This window comes from Gymnoscopelus microlampas (genome assembly GCF_963454915.1).
Source record: "Gymnoscopelus microlampas genome assembly, chromosome: 8".
Classification (NCBI taxonomy): domain Eukaryota; kingdom Metazoa; phylum Chordata; class Actinopteri; order Myctophiformes; family Myctophidae; genus Gymnoscopelus; species Gymnoscopelus microlampas.
In genome coordinates, this window is record NC_139945.1 from 28,765,959 (window position 1) to 28,783,609 (window position 17,651).

General features: G+C 44.5%; 1 protein-coding gene across 1 annotated transcript in view; it reads left to right on the top strand.

Moving 5' to 3' along the window:
* Nucleotides 1-604: 604 nt before the first annotated feature.
* kirrel3b (kirre like nephrin family adhesion molecule 3b) overlaps nt 605-17,651 on the top strand; it is a 270,450-nt gene continuing 253,403 nt past the window's right edge. Inside the window, exon 1 of the mRNA XM_084065415.1 lies at nt 605-707. Coding sequence (XP_083921541.1) covers nt 659-707 — 49 coding nt within the window. The 5' untranslated portion in view covers nt 605-658. The remainder of the gene's footprint in view (nt 708-17,651) is intronic.

Consider the following 17,651-nt stretch of genomic DNA (forward strand, 5'->3'; position numbering starts at 1 on the left):
GAGTCTGGAGCAACGTCCTCTTCCCCTGCCTCTCTGTTGGCTGTGGGAATGGTAGAGCAAACGAGAGAGAGTGAGCGTGCGGGAGGGGGCGTGTGGAGACATTGAATCTCTGAGATTGAGAATGAAAGGGCAGTGAGAGAGAGAGAGAGATAGAGAGAGAGAGATAGAGAGAGAGAGAGAGAGAGAGAGCTGCAGAGAACGGAGTGAGAGAGAGCCTGTGGATGCTCACACAGCTGACAGCGACAACACAGAGTCCATACCAGCTCACCCTCAGTGAGAACGCACAGCGCGCGGGAGGAGGCACCGCTCATCATCAACGGCAAACTCTGAAGAGTGACAGTCAAGAAGAGGAGAGCGGGTGACTGAGAGAACAAGAGAGAGAAGAAGAAGAGGAGGAGGAGGAGAAGAAGAGGCATAAGAGGACAGAAGAAGAAGGAAAAAAAACAACCCACAACCGACCCCTTTTCAGTAAAAAAAAACAAAAAAAAAGGACACCACTGTGGGACTCCAGCATCGGTCCCTATAACTGCACAGAAGCGCACTGTCTGGTCTTGTCTCCTGTGTGTGTGTGTGTGTGTGTGCCTGGCTGCCAACTTCCATTTCACACTTGCCCCACAGTTCTTCAGATTTTTTTTTGCCCTCTCTCTGCTCCCCAGTCATGATGTTCCCTTGGGTCCTTCTGCTCCTGGTGTGGTTCTCCGGACGCGGTAAGTTATCTATCTATCTATCGATGCTCTGTGTGCCTCTGATTGCTAAGTGATGTTTGTGGCCGGTGGCAAAATGTGGCTCTGCATTTGTCTCTTGCTGTGAGACATCTAAGCTCGCCCTGTGCCGTCTGTGTCTCTTTTATTTTTTAATGGCTTTGCTCCTGTATGCAATGTTAGGTGTGAGGCATGAAAGGAGGAGAGTAATTAGATCGGGTCTGTGCGGCGGTCCTGGGGGCTGCCTGAGCTGTCAATGGCGGTGCCCCGGCACTTTTCTGATTCAGTAGTTCATCACGGCTTTTATACGCCATGTCAGGCTAGTTAAATACCTCCCATTCACTCCGGATATTCACACACACACACACACACACACACACACACACACACACACACACACACACACACACACACACACACACACACACACACACACACACACACACACACACACACACACACACACACTGTCTCTCTCTGCCTCTCTCTCTCTGTCTCTCTCTCTCTGAAAGGCTTCTTACCCCACAGTCCAAGTTACATTGTTTTGAAACTGTGAGAATGCCCCTTCCATTCAGTGGAATCACAGAAGAGGGGAGGGTGGTCAAAGGGGGAGGGGGTGCATGTTGGGGAGTGCTTTAAAAGCACATTCTCCCCCGGAAGAGCACCATGATTTCCTTCGTCAATACATGCTGTTATTTTCATTCCTAAGACGCCGTGTTTGTGGACAGAATGAGGACGGATGAGTTGTTTCCCCAGCTTGCCACCAGGTGGTTGGTTGTCTCTTGGAGAACAATTGAAGTGGGTGAAAGTGTAAACAGCGCTGAGTAAAGTAACGGAGCGCTCTCCACGGGGGGCCGTCTGATACGGAACGGACCTGCGGAGTGAGCCAGACAGTGGATGGATGGTTCTGTCTAACACGCACACCCCGCCCTCCCCCAAACCCAACCACTACCCCCTCCCCGACCCCCAGCGTATCCCATGGAAGGTCAGGGTCACCGGCTCTGCCAATGCCTCTTTTCAAAGTTTGACCCCATCACGGCAGTCGGGCGTGATGCTAAAGCAAGACTGTGACAGAATGCTGTGTGTGTGTGTGTGTGTGTGTGTGTGTGTGTGTGTGTGTGTGTGTGTGTGTGTGTGTGTGTGTGTGTGTGTGTGTGTGTGTGTGTGTGTGTGTGTGTGTGCGTGTGTGCGTGTGTGCGTGTGCTCGTTTTTTGCACGGGCGTGCATGTGTGTGAGCTTTGCTTTTGTGCTCATCTTCTCCCCAGAGGGTGTTGTAACCTTTTGTTCTGACGTAGAAGGGAAAGAGGACATAACGAATCCATTCCAATCTGAGTCCCATCAATGATGAAATTGATAGCTGTGTGGTTGCAACACATCCACCATAACAAAACAGAAGCCGGTAAACAACGTTGTTTTCGCTCTCGCGCAATAATATACTCTCTGCTGTGCGTTACCACATGTTGATCTAATGTCAACAGCCAGGGGAGAGATGTTTAGAAATGCATCAATCATATACATCATCAAACGAGCACAGCAGCACCAGCTCCTTTAATGTGTTTCCACATTCTTTTATTTACAATTTTTCCCTGCGTGTGATTAAACAGTATATTATATTACTGGCATCGTTTATACGGCACTGAACATACAATCATAATCCGGACACACATGGCCACAAGCGCTAATTTGAATGTCTCTGAGGGTGATGAAGCTTCTAATATCGCTCTCAGCGTCCGGCCGTGCTTTAGGGGCACATAGATCACATCGAGAGAGGCTGTCGCTTTTTAGTATCTGCAGGATTCTTTTTTTTTTATGACCGTGGAAGTGGGTGTCCTGGGATGTTGACACAAACAGTTCCATCCCATTCTGTAAGTGGACCTTGTGAGTGGATGGCAGCTAGGGGAGTGGTAGACTATATTCCACTGCTGGGTTGTGATCGTCGTTATGGGGGCAATCTTTACAGACACACGCGGGCAAAAATAGTACACAGTGTCTCGCTTGCCTTTGGTGTTTCTACGTCCATGTTTGTATATTTTGTTGGTGTGATTTCTCGATCTGCTCACACTCTGCGCTGCACAAGTGTACCGGCAATCGCAATCCTCTGGCTCACCCACACATCTTTTAAAGCGAACATCTGTAAACAAAAAAAACATGGTCCAGCGACCCCCTAGAAGCAAATATTTGAGCTACAAATGTTCGCTTAAAAAATATATACATTCAACGATTTGCACAAATGTTCACGATTTTTCAAAAATTGCAGATTTGCAAGCTCACATATGCTATTTTTTGAATTGCCAAATGAATCTTAAAATGACACAGGTGCGTTCCCGGATTGAATTGGTTGAAGCAGTTCATATAGCATCTACATTCCGAGTCACGCTGTATGTTATTCACCTGGACTGTGAAAAATGTCATTCCGCTTTTCTCACGTGTCTGGAGATAGGTAACCGCCTCGCCGTAAAAAATAAATAAAAGTAAAATAAATTCAAAGATTACACTATAACGGTGTAGGTGGGTTGCATCCAATATCCATGTACAAGCAGTATGCACCTCACATTTCCCACTAGCAGTCACGGTCCGAGTTATGTGCAGGGAGAGAAAAACACAACAAACACCAAATCTCAGATAGTACCAGTGGGGTAAGAGGAAGATTGCTGCGCATTTCTGCAAGAGTTGGTTATTACCATAATATAAAATAATGCAATCCTCTGCCAGGTAAACAGGAGATAACAACCTGCCTTCGCTTTTCGCCATGCCTCTGGGGGAAAAAGTGGTCCCCTGCAGCTAAGTCTTGTTGTACAAATTACGGCTGTGTTTATAGTGCCGGCCCCGGTGTCAGCACAAAGCCACGGAAAAAACAATCTTGTTTTTATATGAACCGCTCGGATTGGCAGGGACTACACGGCCACGTATAGCTATCCCTGTGTGAGACAAAGACCAAGGAATGGATGGGGAGGGGGGGGGGGGGGGGGGGGGGAGAGAGAGAGAGAGAGAGAGAGATTGAGAGAGAGGGGGGGGAGAATGGGGGGCCACTGTATCTGGCACTGTACCGTATGTATTGTTTCCTTTTCTTCTCCAGCAGTTGAGAAAGAAATGAAAGAGCCAGGCAGCAAGCAGGGCCACTGTGCAATTCTTCTCTTAAATGTGAGGAATAGAGAGAGGGAGAGACCGAGAGAGTACAGGAAAATGAGTGGAGAAGGAGAGCAAATGGCTCTCCATCCTGGTTGTACTGTTGCCTGTATCTAGGGCACCCTTTCTCTCCCAGTCACCTGTTTCTGCCGGTGACAGATGACATGGCTCCACAGCCGCCAGGATCTCAGTCGAAAGTCCCCGCCGAAAACAACAGAGTCACCTCAGGCCAAAGCAGTCCACGACCTCGTCTTGTCTCCCTGACTGTCCTCCTGCTCTCTCTCTCTCTCTCTCTCTCTCTCTCTCTCTCTCTCTCTCTCTCTCTCTCTCTCTCTCTCTCTCTCTCTCATATCTCCATCCAGCCCCACTCACTATCTTCCTCTCGGCCTCTTCATCTCTTTGTCCCACTCTATCCCTTCACACTCTGTACCACTCGCCATCTACACCGCAAAAAATCCAGAGCGCTCGTTTAACTGTGAGTGAGTGCAAAAAAAATAAAATGGACCATCACAGGTTTTTGCGCTGTATACTCTTTCTGTCGCTCTGTGTGTGTGTGTCTCTCTCTCTCTCCCCCCATGTCCCTCTCTTTTTGTCTCTGCCCCCCCCCCCCCCCCCCCCTTTACAAGATGCTCCGTGATTGAGCACCCTAGCCGCTGTCGGGGAAATGGTGTTGGAATATCTGAGAGCGTGCCGTCCCGGTGGAGATTGGGGGCAGTTTAAGAATAGAGTCTTGTACTGGATGTGCCGGTCTCTCCGTGGCTGAGTGTTGGGGGAAAGGGGGAAAAAAAGGAAAAAGAAAAAAAAAAACATCCACACATCGCCGCTGTGCAGCCCCATGGACTGACTTTGTCTCTCTCTCTTTCTCTCTCTCCATCCCTTTCTCTTTCTCCTTTTCCCTCTTCCTTGCGTGCTCTCACTGTGTCACCCCAATCCCTTGACACCTTGTAATAATTGAAATGCAAACTGTCCAGCAGGGTATTCTTTGGCTCATATTCACAGTAAAGGGGAGGGAAAAAAAGAAAAAGAAAGAAAGAAAAGGAAATGTTATCATTGTGTTCTGTTGGGTACTCGGGCTTGTTCACTAGGGGCAGTGCTGCACAGGAATGGATTTTCAACCTCCTTGAATCAGTGGTTCTCAAACTTCTTTTCATTTCAAGGACCCCCAGTTTGAATAAAAACTTGTTTTTTTTATCTCTGGCACCCCAGTCTACACTGCAATGTCCTCAGTGTTAATTTAAGAGTGTACACTGTCTTGAGTTACAGAACCACTGCCTTAACTCATTAAGACAGGGAACGCATCTGTGTCATTTTTAGATTCCTTTGGCTATCTTGAAAAATCGTGAACATTTGCGCAACTCTTGTTTAACTCCAATCTTTGCTTCTGGGGGTCCCTGGTACAAAGTATTTTGAGATGGGGGTTCGTGGCCTAATACATATAATTCTGGGGGTCCTTGCATGGAAAAATTGAAGAACCACTGATATAGCAACATACTGTTAGGATTTAGAGAACATTTTTAGTTTTTGGCCGCGGAACCCCATCTCAAAATATGTTGTTCCAGGGACCCCCAGAAGCAAAGATTTGACTTACAAATGTTCGCTTTAATAATATGTGACTCGGTACAAAGCTTTAGGCAGCATATTCAAAGATTTGCACAGATTTTCTATGATTTTTCAAAAAATAGCAGATCTACAAGCTCATAACGCGACACTCGGTGCCGCGCTATGAGCTTGTATATCTGATATTTTTGAATAGCCCAAATAAATCTTAAAATGACACAGATGCGTTGCTGGTCTTAATGGGTTAAATATCTGCCGCCTGCCTGACCCTCTTCTATTACTGCAGCAATGTTCTCTTGTATAGACCAATTATTTGTTTACCAACATTGAGACTGGACGCACAGGTGATTGTTTCATGGACTCAATTCCCAACATATTGTTTCGGGGTGCGCTGGTTTCAGTTCATTCAACCTCCTCTTGTGTGTTGGCTAGTGAGGTGCGTCCTAGCGAGACCTGACAGAATGGGTTTCATTTGGTGCCGGCCTGCGCGCAAACTGGTTCTTATCAATGTGACGTCGTCTGTTAAAGGAGACACACCATGAATTTAAAAAAAATATTTGATATTTAATATCATATGGTGTATGTCCCTCAAACCATTTTCAAAAGGTTTGAGCCTAAATCAACACTCAGATATACTCATCCCAAGTCAATTCTCTCAGGCTTATAAAGCACTTTCAGCTGCAATACCAAAACGTCCTGTTGGGCAGAGGGGTGCTGTACTGCGGTACTGAGCAATTCTGTCTGTCAAAATACATGGGCAGAAAGTTTCGTGATGTAAGCAAACTTGCCATTCTGAGATGGCCTGTTCAGACACGCCCATTCTGAAAATCTCTGAAATGAGAATGAATGACTGAATGTTAAAAAAAAAAAAAAATTGGGGTACAAGAGACACTGGGGAGCCCAAAAAATAACAAAACTAGAAAAAGTGCTCCTCGGAGCACAGGTCTCCGCCAGGTCAGGTAGGCTATTGTGGCCTCCTGGTGGCGCTATAATAGGCCAACGTGAAAAGGGTGCCATTTCTTCTTAGGCCTTGCACGACAATCGGACACTGACTGCATTCATGATTTGAGAAATTTTGTTAAAAACATGTGTTTCGCTAAATTAGACCTGTTGGTGGCGCTATAACAGGCCAATGTTAAAAGGTTGGCATTTGTTCCTCAACATAGTGTGAATGTGCGTGCAAAGTTTGAGCGCAATTGGACGGTGCGTTCAGGATTTGCAGAATTTTGTTCAAAACAAGCCAATAATGCAAACTTTAGATGTCAATCTTAGCCAATCAGTATGGAATATGAAAAATCAAACACATCCGTCGTGATCACATGACTATAGAGATCATGTGTACCGATTTGCGTGAAATTTGGATAAAATTGGAAGGAGTAGTATAAAAAAATGTGTTTTACACAATTCGGCCTCCTGGTGGCGCTATAAAAGGCAGATGTGAAAAATCCAGGTCAAAGGTTTTTCCTTGACCTATAGGGAGTGTGCATACAAAGTTTTACACAGATCGGTGCAATTATAGGTAAAAACACGAATCGGCCTGTTATAGCGCCACCATGAGGCTGATTTGAACATTTTCAAATGTTAGTTCTTCCTCGGCCTAATGGGGAATGTGCGTGCAAAATTTCAAGGAAATTGCATGCTGTGTTCATGATTTGAGGCATTTTGTTCAAAACGGTGCACTCCTGCAAACTTTGGAAGAAATTTTTAGCCAATCAGGATGGAATATGAGAAATCTGAAAGACCCGTTTCGTTTAATGACTATAGAGATACTGTGTACCGATTTGTGGGATTTTTGGACAAAATCTGTAGGAGTACTGTCAAAAAATGTGTTTTGCACAAATCGGCCTCCTGGTGGCGCTATAACAGGCCCCTGTGAGAAATTTGGGGCAGAGGTTCTGCTCTGGTATCCAGGGACTGTGTGTGCACAGTTTGGCTGCGAGCAAGCCAACAGTGCCGGAGATTAGCTGTACACAGACAGATCGAATGACGGACACACGGACGGACGGACGGACGGACGGACAGGGGGTAAAACATTAGCCTGGGTGCCAGCCTGCTTCGCTACGTTCGGCGGATTTTTTTTTCTCTCTGCGCTTCTCAGTCTGGAATGCCTCCTATCTCCAGGAGGCGGGACAAAGCAGCCAAGGTTCCAAACCTGCCGTGGCTTCTGATTGGTCTGTGGTGCGGGGCGGGACAAAAAAAACGGTGTGATCGTTTTGATTCGTCATTCGTTTGAACAACATCCAATCAGCAACGACGTTGCCGAACGTAACATATGTAGTTCCTGTGTACTTCCTGTGTAGTTCTGAAAGACGAGTCAATCGGGTGCATTCCAGACTGAGAAGCGGAGAGAGAAAAAAAGTCCGCCGAACGCAGCGAAGCAGGCTGGCACCCAGGCTAGTAAAACATACTCTCTCGCCATGCCTTTCGGCCTGGTGGAGACAAAAATAAAAAAAAGTGAAATTCATGTTGTGTCTCCTTTAAGGGGTCTATTCCTGTCTACTGATCTGCCTTTCCAGTATTATACACTACTGTCAGTTACTGCCTGACAACTCCAAATCCACTTTTTATTGCTTCCCTCTTGCTTTGCTATATATTCCCTACAAAAAAAATAAAAGAAAACATAATTAAATGTCATGTTTAGAAAATAAATGACTCCCGTTTTCCTCTAAAAGGAAATAAATAATAATATATTTAAAAAACGCCATTACATTCCAACAGCACCAATCATCCGCAAATGACATTGGCCAATTTTCAATCTCATTATTGCAACAATAGTTATTTGTAAGCAACACATTATACTGCTGTCTAACACATGGATTATTAACCATAATACGTTTATTGTAATTAATTGATTCCCCCCCACTGAAACTGAGCGTTCAAACTAACTGTTCCCCCTTTTATGTTTACATGAGCTCCATTTCACTCACAAATTGTGCCTAATTACTTACCTGATCCAATTAACGGCAGCTGCGTTAGTGCATTAGCCTATCCAGTGGGTTAGAAGGGTTTTCACATCCAACTACAAGCAGCATGCAGTAGCCTACACCAGTGGTGTTTTCCTGTAAAGGAAATTCATTTGTGCCAGGGACCCCATTACGAGATTTTTGTTGTTAAATTGTTCCAAAAATAGCCGATCTACAAGCTCCGTGGTTTTCGTGTTGATGGGAGGATTGTGTGGTTTGTGTGACGATTGGGTCCATTATTTAATTCAGTGACCAATCGGGCTAAAGAATGGTTCAGAAGCTGTGTTCACGTTCACTCTCCCATTGGATAAATATTGGACCCAATCGCCACAAACCACACAATATTCCAAACATTTTGACATTAAAATTGCTTTTTTCTGAAATACACATCAGGAGCAAATCAACTTCATTATCAACTTTTCTCTGTCCCAGCACCAGTAAACAGAGAAACATTGGACGTTTGCGAATTTTGCCATCAGACGCCGGCGCCCACTTAGGAAACCATTTCTAGGATTTGTGTACCATGTTGCCTCTAGTGGCTCCAATTGTAAAAGCCGGGTGGGGCGGTCTATCTTTTTTCCTTTTGTCTTGGGTGGCACCAACAAAACACATGGATGGTCAGTGGACGATGATGTCACTCAACTGTGCCATATGGTTTGTTTCCTCGGCTGTTGTTTGTTTGTGTTGCACTGTCCCATCATCCCTACAGCTTAAGTCACCTCGGATGCTTTGACCCCTGCTCATTTCTGTGCCATGCTAGATGAAACCCTACTGCTAATCTCTTCCAAGCCCAGGTCCCCCGTTGGATATTTATGGTAATAAGTTAAACACATGAATAAATAATATGAGATACTGTTTGGTTGACGGCTGGCTGGATCGGGTGAGTCCAAACCTTTGGGGAAGGATGGATGTTTTTTTTTTAATGTATTTGTATTCCACAGCAATGTTATTTCTTAGAAAAATCAGTGCTGACCTGGCAGTGACATGATGTTTGATGAGCCCATGTCAAATTTAAATGGATAAATCAAGTTAAATAGATAAATCATTAAACATTTATGGAAAGAAAAAAACAAAATAAATGGATGACATGATTTTGATGTTTTGTTAGATAACAAATTGAGAGAGGGAGAGGGAGAGAGAGAGAGAAAGAGAGTTTAAACTCATATTATTATTCATAATCATGTCAAATCAGTATTTTGGTCCACTTAATATCATTTTGTAACACTATGTTTCACCCATTGCCAATGCCTAAGCTTGTAATCCTGGGCGCTACTCTTCCTCTGTCAGCCTGGGGAGAGCCCTGAACTGAGCTCATGCTTCCTTCAACGCACGAGGAGTGAACAGACCGCTTCTTATCACCTGACAGGGGGGAGTTTCCCCGGTAGGACGTAGCGTGTGGAAGGAACACGTTATTCCAACCTGTTCCTTTGGTCTCATTCTTATCTCAGTATTGTATCTCAAATGTTGGCTGTTTTTTTTTCTGACTGTCTCCTTCCATTGGTCGTCTCCATCACTTCAGTCAGTCATGTCCAGATCCCAGTCTACAGAGAAGGATGATCAGTGTGGTTTCTTCTCAGAAAACCAGGCAACAACGATCCTGCCTCCTGTTATGTTACGCCAGTCAGTCGACAAAAACAACCCTGTTTACTATGGGCTTCATTAAAGCGCTCAACCCCAGCCCACTCCATTTACAATAACGCCCACTGATAAACCGAACCCTCCCTCCCCCCATCCCCCCCGCCCGCTCTCTTCCCCCCTAGACATTGCTGTTGAATCTCATTCCTAGGGGATATATTTATCCAGATTGGAGCACTCTCTGCAAAAAGGCATTATCCCAGATTACATGTCTGCCGGGGCGGCAAAGTTAAGTAATTCAACCAGATGCTGTTGTGATCACTGGGTCACCTGAGGAGGAAAGCTAAGCCCCCCCCCCCCCCCTCTGTTTATCAGACCGCCATCTCCCTCCCTTTGACACGCCACCCTTGGGAGAAGGAGTGGAGACCGTGAGCTTCTGTAACATAGGTTCTCAAACAGGTTTTTTTGTGTCAAGGACCCCTAAATTGATATATATTGTAATTGGCCGCGGACCCCCCCCCCCCCCCCCCCACCCCTCAAGGACCCCTGGGGGTCCCACTTTAAGAACCAGTGCTCTATAAGAGGGAAACATAGTTTAATAGCCAACGTGGGTGGAGGGAGGTAAGGGTGGGGGGGGGGATTGGACAGATTATGGGAGGGATTAATAAATAATAAATGGCCTCTAAATTGCTGCTGAATGAACAGGAAACAACAGCCTTGTCTTTACCGCCCTCACAGCAGCAGCTGAGACGTGGGGGCGGGTGGCGAAGTGCTTGCGAGCTTGCGGGTGTGTGCGTGTGTGCTTGTGTGCGTGCACGTGCGTGTGTGGTTTGTTGTGGGGGTGTTTTAAATACAGTAGTGGTGAGATGCATCATGCGGTTTCTCCTCAGAGACGTGGTGGCACAGCTGGGCTTAGGGGGAAAATACCAATATTTAAAGTAAATACCATAGTGTTATTGTGTTTCTCCATCATCACTGTTGTCTGTGCTGCTTCAAGATGTGGGTGGAGGTGTTCTCTTTTTTTAGACTGTATATAGAAAAGTTTAGAAACTCTGCTTGGATCTGTGTTCGTAGGCTACTTGTTCGGAACAGAAAGAGGTACTTCTGGGCAGGTTAAAACATTGACACACTGTAGAGGGTGTTCATTTATTGTTGCCAAAATGTTGCTCTGCGAAAGTTCCTGGCATATCATCACCGTAGCAAAATTTCTACCTGCTATCTAGACCTTTTGTTCAGAGACAACATTGTGCTTTGAGGTATGTTCAGAAGCACTATTGTATCATCAGATTCCCATTTCATAGGCACGGCTGTCAAATATCCTGCTTGTGGACATTCTTATCTTTCCCAAGCAGCAATCCATCACTGTAGACCCACTAAGAGTCCACTTTCTGCAGGGGGGATATAACATCCCTCTTCTTTTCATGTCATAACTTTGATAACTGACAGCAAGTTGCCGGACAAGGAGTGTTTGACTTATTGCGTATAGAATAGACTATAGAGCGAGGTCGTTTGTACTGGAATTGACAGACTCCTGTTTACATTACAGATTATACCTCTGAGCATATCTCAACATACTGGCCCCATTGATTATACACCTGACATTTATGTCCCATCCAAACAGTGTCCAGACGGTATTTAGCTGGCATTAACCCATTAAGACCTGAGGCCGATTCTACAAATGCCTTCTAAATCAGTAGTTCTCAAACTTTGTTCGTGCCATGGACCCCCAAATTCATGTGTATTTGGTCGCGGATCCCCCCATATGGAAATATTTTGTGCCAGGGACCCCCCAGAAGAGAGGATTTGTGTTAATAAATTCAAAATTTTTCAAACACTTTAAACATTTTTCTAAAATGTTAAAAAATAGCAGATGTACAAGCTCGCAGTGCGTCACTTCATAGCTTGTATATCTGCTATTTTTGAGAACCACTGTTCTAAATAATGAGTTTTTAAAAAAAAATAACATATCGTTGCTATATAGCTAAAATCTAAAATGACACAGATGCGTTCCTGATTTGAATGGGTTAACCACTTAAACCCCAGCATCGGTATTTTGGGCAAAGCTTTCGCTGAAAATTGCAGATCGACAAGCTCACCTTTCGCTGAAAATTGCAGATCGACAAGCTCACCTTTCGCTGAAAATAGTAGATCGACAAGCTCACCTTTCGCTGAAAATAGTAGATCGACAAGCTCACCTTTCGCTGAAAATAGTAGATCGAGAAGCTCACCTTTCGCTGAAAAGGACTCCGGTTACCCAAATGGGGTTTAAGTGGTTAAAGACACTGAGATACAGAATGCATTCACGTGAATCGGTGCTATTTTCTTCTGCACTGAAACTTTCCAACTTCTCATCTCATTGTGTCGCTCCTCCGGTAGCAGTTATCAGTTGAGATCTGCAGTTTTAACCTTGGGTAAATCACATGCCAGCCCCTGTCACAGCCAAGTGCTGCTGATAAAATGCTGTGTATCCTCTCTGTGTCTTAACGGTTAGTCAGTAAACTATTGAGCCGACTGCAACATGCCATGATTGTAACGTCTGCATCGGAGTATAGGGGAATGGTGGAACAGTGGTTCCCAAACACTGCGTCGGGACCCAAGTATGGGTCGCCACTCGCCAGTAAATATCCCTTCTTCTTTCATTTTTCTGTTTCTTCCATTTGGTTTACAATTATAATAGTTTATAATTAAATTATTCGATTTTCTTCATGAATTAAAAACAACATTAAGACGTAGTGAACATATAAGATGTACGAGCTCACAACGTGTCACGATGCGACACGTTGTGACCTTTTAGATCAGCTATTTTCACTAGTTTGAGTCCCGGGGTTTACATCAAAAATCTTGTGCTTAAACATTAAGAAACCGCAGGGCTGTAAGATGCATTCAACGTTTGGGCATGGGAGACACTTGAGGAATTGGGATGCTGATCTGATTACAGCGTTCCCAGTGTTTAGAGTGTGTGTGTGTGTGTGTGTGTGTGTGTGTGTGTGTGTGTGTGTGTGTGTGTGTGTGTGTGTGTGTGTGTGTGTGTGTGTGTGTGTGTGTGTGTGTGTGTGTGTGTGTGTGTGTGTGTGTGTGTGCACATTTCTGTAACTGAGTGTGTGATTTTTTGAGCATTGTCGAAAGTTTGTGCGTGTGTTGTGTGTGCGTGTATGGGGGGGGGGGGGGGGGTAATTGGTGTTTGTGGTGTGCCAACCAATTACGGCTGCAAGTCTTGCGGCGGCAATATAAATGCAAATTAGCCTTTTAAGTTGTGCGAGGGAAGAATCTGGTGAGAGAGATGCTCCTCACCTGTGGACAGACGTGTACGCGTGTCTGTGTCCCCGACATTACGACTACCGTACACGGGCTTCGTAAAACAACAGTGGCAATAGATAGCGTGAATCTGAGGAACACCCCAGGGCCGCTGCGTGTGTGTATTTGTGTGTGTGTACACCTTCCTTACATTACGACTCGTGCAACATGTATAGGGATTCTAATCTGACGTAATATGGGCACACGTGATGATGTGCCTCTGGCATATGATGTGCCAGCTCGAGAGGTTCCATTTGAGCAGTGGATGGTAAAATGTTTGCTCAGCGATACAGGGGGGGTGGGGTTAATATAGCGTTAATCTCTCAAATAATTCATAGCTACGCTTGAATCTGTCGGGAGCCGTGTTGAGAACCCATGCACATTGGCTACAAGTGGGCGTGCCTTCAGATCAGGAAGCAGGCCGCACTTTACCCAATCAAATGTAGTGGGCGGGATTTACATCTGTGCGCTCGCTTCCCACTGGAAACAAACCGAAACTCATTTAACAATAGCGTCCTCGGAGCCGACAAAACCACGGAAAGTTAGTAACATTTTAACTTGCTCTTTCATCATAGAAACAAGTGGGCTTATAGCCAAAACGATCCATGTTCTTTGGGAGAAATGGTGTTAGTGTTCCGTGGAGAAATATTGTTAGTGGGAATGAAAACATAGGCGCACCACCGGAAGTGGAGGGCTGAAGGCATGTCCAAACCCTGGTTTCCAGTGAGCATGGTTCTAGTTAATTCCTTCGCCCTGAGTCAAATGCAAAAGTGAAAAACAGCAGAGGGCGCTGTTTTTCCTTTTTATTTGACGATGGGTTCCCAGATTGAAATAGCGTAGATCTACTGTTTTGGAAAAATCTTGTGCATTTTCTTTTTTTAAAGCCAATTTTTTAAAACTCAAATCTTTGCTTCTGCAGGTCCCTGGCATAATATACTTTTTGAGATGGGGGCGTCCGCAGCCAAATCCATATCATTTTGGGGGTCCTTGACACGAAAACAGTTTGAGAACCATTGGTGTAAATGGGATGGAAGGAGAGATAGGGCAACATTTCCCTAGCTGTTTGTGAACCCAGACAGAGGCATGGCTTTCCTCTCTTGAAGGGCCATTTGATCTGGCTGATACCAAAACATGTTTTATTCAGCAACGCGTATCAGACACAAACAGCTATTGCAAACTTTCTTTTGATCTGAACTTTTTTTGTTTCTCCCTCCCGATCTGCCAGGGCAGGGGCGAGGCTTTGGAAGTGAGGAAAAAGAAAAGAAAAGCCCACACTGTCGTGCTTCACACGGCCGCTCTTGTGTTGACGACGACATGCACGGTTTGTTTTTTAGACCAGTCGCCAAGTAGAGGCTTCCAGCCACCTGCTTGTCCCTGCTAAGACAATTAGGCATTTGAGGTGTGGGGGGGGGGGGGGGGGGGGGGGGAATAAAGCCTGATCAGTAGTCAGAATCACAATGTTAGCTCTGGAGCCAACTGCGTCCTGCCATATCCACCTCCCTCCCCTCCCCCAGCCCACACAAAACCCCTCATTCTAGCTATGCTGACATTGGCACCGTGCCCTCCTTCTATACCAATTCTAATTAGTGTGCGTTTGTTTCGGGGAAAAGGCAGTGAGCGTTTGACACTGGAGCCTGGGAAACCTGTCAGACGGAGAGCGTCAACACTTGGTCCCCGAACTGGTTTAGTGTTGGGGGGGCTCTATGGCTCCGTGTCAGTGTGGAGTTGTTTACCGAGCTCATTCTTTAGTCTTAGCCCATTCGATCCGGGAACGCATCCCTGTGTCATTTTAGATTTTTAGCTATAGCCTGTGACCATTATTTTATACTTTATGGCTATTCAAAAATAGCAGATATACAAGCTCATAGCGCGGCACCGAGTGCCGCGATATGAGCTTGTATATCTGCTATTTATTTATTTTCGTGAAAATGTGTGCAAATCTTTGAATGTGTTTTTTTTTGTAAACGACATTTTGAACTCAAATCTTTGCTTCTGGGGGTCCATGTGACTTTTTCATATTCAAGGACCCCCAAAATGATATGTATTTGGCCGCGTTAAAAATGCTTGTTTAAAAAATAGTTGCACACATTTTCAGGATGTTTTTCAAAAATATCAGATCTACACACACACACTTGTAGTATAAAATATGACTAAAATCTAAAATGTCAGAGATGCGCTCCCGGTTGTAATGGGTTAACATCCCTTTTCATGCATACACAGTCGGGCGGGCAGGCACGCACACTCACACACACACACACACACACACACACACACACACACACACACACACACACACACACACACACACACACACACACACACACACACACACACACACACACACACACACACACGCAGACTTCCCGTGCCCTTCTGTCACCAATTTGCGATTCTGCAATTAAGCGGTGCCACCGAAGCGGAGCATCCTACAGATATACACAGTAAAAAATCCACAGTTTTGTATCCAAATGGCACCAAAATGGACCCGTTGCGGTCAAAGTAAAATGTGACTGTGTGTGAGCCCTGATGGCGGCCCCATGATGACCTATAACGTACTATAAATGTGGTTTTCTATTGATCCTCAGGCAGTAAGGACGCTGCCATATTGATCAGAAATAATGCCCCGTGATATGTCTTTAATATGCTGCTCCTGGTAGTTACTTTGTTCTACTGGGGACAAGGTCTTTTAATGCAGTAATAATGTGGTGTCAAAAGCAGGATCAGCTATAGAGTAGATACTCCCCAGATATTTCACCACTGTCCCACCGCCACACTGAAGCACTGTATTTAAGTACAATTTTGAGGTATGCATACTTTACTTGAGTATTTCCAATACTTTTACTTCTACTCCACTACATCTTGGATCCAAATTATTGTACTTTTACTCCACTACTTTTATTTGAAAACTTTTACAAAACATACATTACACTCTTCAGACTTTGATTATTATTACAAAACATACATTACGCTCTTCAGACTTTGATTATTATTACAAAACATACATTACGCTCTTCAGCCCTAAATACATTTCGGCCATTTGAAAATAGCCGATCGACAAGGTCATCGCGACGCATTGTGAGCTTGTAGATCTGCAATTTTCAAAAGATGTGGACACTTGGACATTTGGACACTTGAAATGGGGACATTCTGCATAATGAGTACTTTTGCTTTTGGTACTTTAGGTACATTTTGATGTCAATACTTTTGTACTTTTACTCAAGTACATTTTTAATTCCGGACTTTTACTTGTAACAGAGTGTTTTCCCCACCACTGCTGAAGCTTAATACACCGTCGTACGACTGGCCCATAGCCTTTCAAATGCTGTCTGGTGAAGTATCAAGCAGCTGTCAAAAAAAAACAAAAAAACAAAAAAATAATAAACATAGCAAATGAATGTGTAATTGGTTTTCACCAGCCACTCCAATTCTCACACTGACGATTCAAAAGGTTGGAGAGGTCCTTTCAATCACATCCACTCTGAATTCTATTTCATTTGTTCAATATTGTTGCGCATCGTTTTTCTCTCATTTTCAGCCCAGAGACGCTGAAAAAGAAAAGAAAATAGGGTATTTATTCACACATTTGGGGTGGGCATTTGGGGCGTGTGTGACGGGTTAATGATTTGCTCTCCTTACAGATCTTGGCACGGTTCTTCAATCTGGCCGGCCTCCCGGTAGAAGTGACACTAGTCATTGCTCAGTCCCCCAGGGGACATTAGAGCACATCACAGAGGGGGTTAGGGGGAGTCATTGCAGTTCACCACTTTCCCCTGGCCACTGGCCAATGAGAGACGACGAGCTGACTAACAAGAACCCCCCCCACCCCTGCACGACCCCGTGGCGGCCTCCCTATGTTATGCTCCACCTTTTTAGCTCGATATAATCAAATATAAAAATAAAAACATACAAAGATCTGATCAGTGGTGGAAAAAGTACTCACATATTTTACTTAAGTAAAAGTATCAATACTGCAATGTAGAAATACTCTGTTACATGTAAAAGTCTGGAATTCTAAATTTACCTGAGTAAAAGTACAAAAGTATGGGTATCAAAATATACTTAAAGTACAAAGGTGAAAGTACTCATTATGCAGAATGTCCCATTTCACAAGTTGTATGCATAATTTTTTTTTGAAAATAGCAGATCTACGAGCTCACAATGCGTCGCATCGCGACTCATTGTGAGCTTGTAGATCGGCTATTTTCAAATGGCCGAAATGTATATAGTGGTCACTGTATGTTTTGTAATAATAATCAAAATCTACAAAGTAACGAGTAACTAAAGTTTTAAAATTGGGAATACTCCAGTAAAGTAAAAATACCTCAAAATTGTACTTAAGTACAGTACTTGAGTAAATGTACTTAGTTACTTTAGACCTCTGGATCTGATATTACATCACTACAGAAACTTGAACACAAAAAAATAAATGAGAGGC